The sequence below is a fragment of the Canis lupus genome, chromosome 19 (genome assembly GCF_048164855.1).
Source record: "Canis lupus baileyi chromosome 19, mCanLup2.hap1, whole genome shotgun sequence".
NCBI classification, from domain to species: Eukaryota; Metazoa; Chordata; class Mammalia; order Carnivora; family Canidae; genus Canis; species Canis lupus.
The window spans coordinates 21,912,543-21,918,542 of record NC_132856.1 but is presented as its reverse complement, the minus strand read 5'-3'; the positions used below and the strand labels follow the sequence as shown (position 1 = coordinate 21,918,542).

The 6,000-nt window shown below is 39.2% G+C and overlaps 1 protein-coding gene across 1 annotated transcript in view; it reads right to left on the bottom strand.

The window, feature by feature from the left end:
* Window positions 1-284: 284 nt before the first annotated feature.
* The window catches only part of EIF4E3 (eukaryotic translation initiation factor 4E family member 3), a 49,942-nt gene continuing 44,226 nt past the window's right edge, over window positions 285-6,000 (bottom strand). The window contains exon 8 of the mRNA XM_072785400.1: window positions 285-525. Within this exon, the coding sequence (XP_072641501.1) occupies window positions 500-525 (26 nt within the window). The 3' untranslated portion in view covers window positions 285-499. The remainder of the gene's footprint in view (window positions 526-6,000) is intronic.

The window sequence follows — 6,000 nt, the reverse complement described above, 5'->3', positions numbered from 1 at the left end:
CAAACACAAATAGTTAAAGGTCACCAGTAAGAAGTAGAAGACGGATTTGCCTGATCCATCTGTGCTGGGATAATCCAGAATTGGCCGTGAATATGTTGAAGGGCCTACACACTACACCAGTAATTCTTTTCCACCTGCCATCCACACCAGTCAAATGTGTTATTCTTGTACATTCTTTGGAGGAGAGTGTTAGGCATGTGTATCTACAGATTGGGCACTCAATAAGTGAGACAGAAAAGCAAACTTCAAATATAAATTTTTTAATTCCCAGCTAAAACCTTGAAAAAGTAAGCAAGTAGATGGTGTATCCTAGTCGTACACTGGTTTTGAGTCAAATCTGCTCATGTGGAACTGATGCAAAGAAGCGGATTAGGAAATGTGTATTTTTTCCACATAAGGTATGGAATGAAGGAAAAATCGTTGATTTTAACAGCCAGAAGATTTGGGGAGTTGGCTGCAACTTTGCCACCAACTGCTTGTGTGACCTTAAGCGAATTCTTTATGCTTTCTGGGTCATTTCTTCATCTGTAAAATGAAAAGGTTGAACCAGACCAGTCAGTGAGCTTTCCTTAAAGCTGTAGGTCCTTTCCTTTATAAACAAACTCCTCTAAGCAGTCTCAAAATCCTTACATGTCGGCACATCCCATCAAGCCTAGCATCAGGAGAACAGGCTGGAGCCGCAGTACTGGTGTCCTTTGGCTCTGTGATGGGCTACCTGTGTGAGCATGGGCAAGCATCTCACCTCTGTGAGCCTTAGCTTTCACATACAGAAAATGGAGGCAACAATTGTGACAGTGCCTCCTAGCATCTGGGAGAGAAGTAAGTTAGTGAGTCTCTGAGCTTAGATGGCCTGGAGCTCCATACGCCATTAGTTATTATTGAGTCACAGCGATGAACAGAGCCACGTGGCACTGCAGAACCCTGCCAAACTCTATCCGCTCACTGACTTATGGGGGTAGCAAGCACTGATAGTGTCATTCTGCACTTATCACTTAAAGAGCTTATAAATAACTTTGTTTTTTTTTTTTCATAAATAGAGGAGTTTCTATATAAAAAGATAATGGGGATGTTTATCACCCGAGGAATAAAACCAGAAAGAAGTGCAACGAAGAGCTTGCTGTAAGTCATCATCAGGGTTATTTTAGTGGAGAAGGCAGGGGCTGGGATTGTGAGGAAACTAATGAAGGAGGCTCCTGGGGTGGCCGGCAAAGTTCTACTTCCCAACCTGGGTGCTGCTCTAGGAGTGTTCTCCATGTAACGATTCGCTAAGTTACACGTTTGTTTTGGGTGGCTTTCCATATCGTTTGTTTTATTTTTACAATAAAAAGTTTCTTAGAAGTGGTGTTTCATAAAACAAAATCAATGAGTATGTAAATGATGCCTACTGGCTTCCAAAATGTTAACAATTTGCCTTGCAATGCATGTCAGTATGGATGTGTTATTGTGTTACTACACTTTTAAAAATACTTTTAAAAATATACTTTACAATAGGAGCTTTGTTTGCAGTATCTAAGAGTATTTCTGTAGAACCAACCACCTGGAGAACACTTTTTGAAAGCCAACAGGCTTCTGTTAAAATGTTATTTATGATTCCATGACGTTTGTTTTTTTTTTTAAAGGCACATTCTGAAAATCAAAGTCTTGTCCTTCATAATTTGACTATCTTCATGAAACACCAATTATTTTTGCCTCAAAAAGGGAATGCTGCGTTAATATTTACCCTTCATTTCCACCATTCTTCAGTCAGGGTGAGTCACAAAACCCAAAACTTTCCTAAGACCTGAAACCTTCCTCTTGGTCTGTGATTTCTAGAATTCTATATGTGCAAACAACAAATGATTTAAGTTCCCCCAAGTGAAAGAGGAAATTGGGCAGTAAGAGCTTGTCCACATCTTTGAGGCTGGGAGGAGCCCACACATTTAACCATACCATCTGTACAAATGGTACCAGAGTTCAACATGCTTATGATTAGAAGGGCTTATGATTTATGCTTGCTAGTTAAATATGCTTATGATTTAAAATTATTTTCTCTGGCAAGAAATAACCTAGTCAGCACCACAGCTTAGCCAGATGATGGGAAATAGATACATATTTCAGTGGTACACATTTTAACTTGCTGAGCCCAGTAAATGCTACTGTTTTCTTTTCTTTCTATAACAAAAGACCTATCTTCCTGTAGGATCCCAGAAAGTTTTTAAAAATACATTCATTAATGAAAGCAGCTACAAGTCTTGTAACAGCGGTTTATTATGACCAAAAGAATCACTGGGGTTGGCCTCGAAAAAACTGTACCTTAACGGAAGGCAGAGCCTATACCGAGGAACAGGACTCCCAAAAGCACACGAATAACCACTACACCATAAAGCATACACAGAATACGTGGCAGCAGTAATCAGACTCCAATAGAAGGAGATATGAGGGGATGCCCGGGTGGCTCAGCAGTTGAGCGTCTGCCTTCAGCCCAGGGCATGATCCTGAAGTCCCGGGATTGAGTCCCACCTCGGGCTCCCTGCATAGAGCCTGCTTCTCCCTCTGCCTGTGTCTCTGCCTCTCTCTCTCTCTCTCACAAATAAATAAGTAAAATCTTATTTAAAAAAAAAGGAGATATGAGGACTTCTTAACATCTTTAGGGTGTTATTCCCGGCCCCTCAAGATTTCATAAAATTATGCTGTGTGCAAGGTAACTGGACATCACAGACGTAACTGCCCGCTTCTGCAGTGAGAGATAGGAAAGTGTGTGGATAAATGGGAGAAGTAAGAGTTTGCTGTTTTTAAAGGGCTATGTTGGACAACCAGAAAGGAGGGTAAGTTCACTTTACTTGGCTAAATGGGGACAGTCAAATCTTAACAGCAAACTGGAGGACATGAGAGAAATGAGAGTAACTGACTTATTTTAAAATGAGACCATTCTCAGCCAGAAGTCGAGGAAAAAAATTTTAAAAAGTGAAATGCATTTTCTAAGAGCCAAAGATGAGCCCTGTCACCAAATATGTTCAACAGGGGAGTATAGAAAGCCATGGCTGCTTCCTGGCTGAGGACCACAGACAACCTACTAGGTGCCACACACCATGCTGGGAGCATCGCACACACACAATGCTAGCTGGGCACCACATTTCAATAGGAGCTGGAATAAACAGCATTATGACCATCACCACACATACTTGGACCCTAGTTAAGCTCAAGCAATGTGCTTAACAAAATGGCATGAAAATTTGAAACCTGATGGAGGAGAATGACATTTCTGTTCTACAGAATCCCAATACAGACTGAGAATTAGTGGCAACAGATGAGAAAAAAAAATCTCAATAGAAAGTTCTGCAAACTAATGGACCCTTAAACCCCACAAAGTTATAGCTTGAAGAAAGGAGCACAGATTCATAGCAGTCTAGTCCCCAGTGAGAAAACTGCAAGAACTTTTAGGTGAAAAGCCTAAACATTCACCCTAAACACATAAATCACTACATTTTCAAGAAAGAAAAGTACAGACTAGTCTTACCTTATTGCGGCAAAAGGGCTGGAATAAAACTTACTGACTCATAGAAGCAACTTTCACATGTATCTGAACATCAAACACAACACACAATATAAAATCAAAAATAACTAGAACAGAAAAGTTTTCAGTCTGACCTTAAAAATACTGAGCAAATCACTAGATGAAGCCAGATCAAAAGGAAGGGCATTACACCAGCTTGTAGCCATATGTGGAAGGGCCCCAACTGCACAGGGCACAGATGGTATACAATGGGGAGGAGGGGGGCACCAGCAGATCCCAAACATAAGGCAAATAAACCTGCTTCGGCTTATACACAGGTAAGGCAGTTTGAAAGAATGAATAATTCTAAACACAACTGATAAGATTTTAAACTTGGGATAACTGGTGCTAGATGTCCCTAGCTAAAGCGTGCTCACCGGTTTAAGCTCTGAAATCCTTTGTATGATAATTTAAATGAAACTAAAATCTCAGGGAGTATGATATACACAAAGGGATGGTAACTTGTTATTAAATGATAACCGAGTAGTTAAAACTTAAAAAAGACCAAACCAAACCAAACAAACAAAAAAAAAACCCCAACCATACTGTGGTTGCGAGCCATATTACCTGATTAAGGTCTGAGAAATTCAGGGGGAATTTAATGCATGCTCACAAAATTAATAGCTCTATTTGAAAACAGAAACCCTACAAATTTTATTAAAATGTTCAAAGTTCCCATTCATCATATAAGGTAAAGTGCTAAAATTAAAATTTTCACCTCTTTTTAAAACTTTCTTAGGTAAAAAGACAAAAGGTACCATTGATTTTCTACAGAAAACTCAGAAATGCTCATATTTACTTCAGGATTGTTTCTCTAATACAAAGTTGACAGTTTTATAAATCTCCAACACTTGTTCCAAAATAAAAGTTTCAGAAAAATCCTCTCACTTCAACATTAGGAGTTGAAATTGTCACAAAGAAATCTTGCATTTCATTAAATGAGTTGATTGCTTTTTAAAAGACAGCAACCCAAACAAACATTTAACACAGATTTCTTCAACTTCATGATTTCTGAAGGACACAAAAGCATAGAATATCCAAAAGGCTATTTCATTGGATATTCTAATTGGTACATTCAACACACACATATACAATGGGACTCTAAATTTTAGCAGCAATGATGGACAAAAAAATATTGACTTCACAATGACTTTTGATTATCACTCACATGGTTTAGGGAATACTTACTTGATTTTTTGGACACTTCTTTGTATTAAAGAATCCTTCCACTTTAGTAACAGCTTTGCTAAGCTACATCTAGGAGTGACAATTTTAGTGGAAATTCATTCCCAGGCTACTTTGATAGTCATTTGAACAGTTTTGCGTTATTTTACATGCAATTTTATAGCTCTATAACGTTCATTTAATCTTGTTCAATGATGCTGAACCCCAGATGCCATAAGATATTATAGAAAAGTAGTTACTGCACATATGGAGTAACTACTTTTTCTGAACATTAATTTCTTTTCTCTTAACACACTGAAATGGTATTTAGAAAAGAGAAAAGCCACCACTCTGTATTAAAGGTTTTATATCATGGACTTCCAGAGATGGGCTACTTATTACCACTGTGGTCCTGGCCATAAAGTTCTTATTTACGAGCATCATCTTCTCAAGTCTAAGTGATAATGGCTTTCTCCAGCCTTCCTAGGGTTGTTGGTATTGTAATTCCAATTAGGTCACCTGAGAGCTTGGGGAGTGGGAGGCTCGCCTCATTTGTCATTTGAGGGGGTGGGTAGATATGAACAGGGGTTTTCAAAGGGAGGTCTGAGGACCATCCACATTAGAATCACTGGGGCTCTTGCTAAAAAGGCAGATATCTAGGCCTCCCAGACCTGCTGAATCAGAATCTCTAGGGTTAGGGCTGAGAAATGTGCATACTGAGTAAGCATCCCATGATTCTTCTGCACACTAAGGGGTGAGAAGCACTGGTAGATGATCTCGAAGGTCCCTTCCACTCTAAAATTCAAAGATTCGGTGAGTTTTCTTTTAAAAACAGAGTAGTGTCAGCAAGATGAGAGTATCTCTACAACACAAGATGGTGACTTTTAGCCTGAATGTACTAACCTAAGTAAGAAGTACTCACAGATTTGGATGTATATGTAAAAATAGAAAACAGAAACAGAACAGCATAATCAGATGTGTAAAGTACTTATTTGAGCTTTCTTCCGTGTGAGAGTATGAGTGGGAGAACCCACTCTAATTGCCACGCAAAAGCATAGGTTCAAAGGGCTCTTCTTCACCGCCACCTCCATTCCCATCTTTTCCCTCTCCACCTTCTGACCCCTCTCAGTTGTCGAGGCAATTACCCAGGCTCTTACAATCCCGAGCCGCCAAACTCTTAAGTAATTTTTAATTGGTCTGCATATATTCTTTTAAGAAATAAACTACCTACAGGCAGTCCTCTACTTTCATTTGTAATGAGTGAAATCTTACAGAAACATACAGTCTAGGAAAGGTGAACAGCA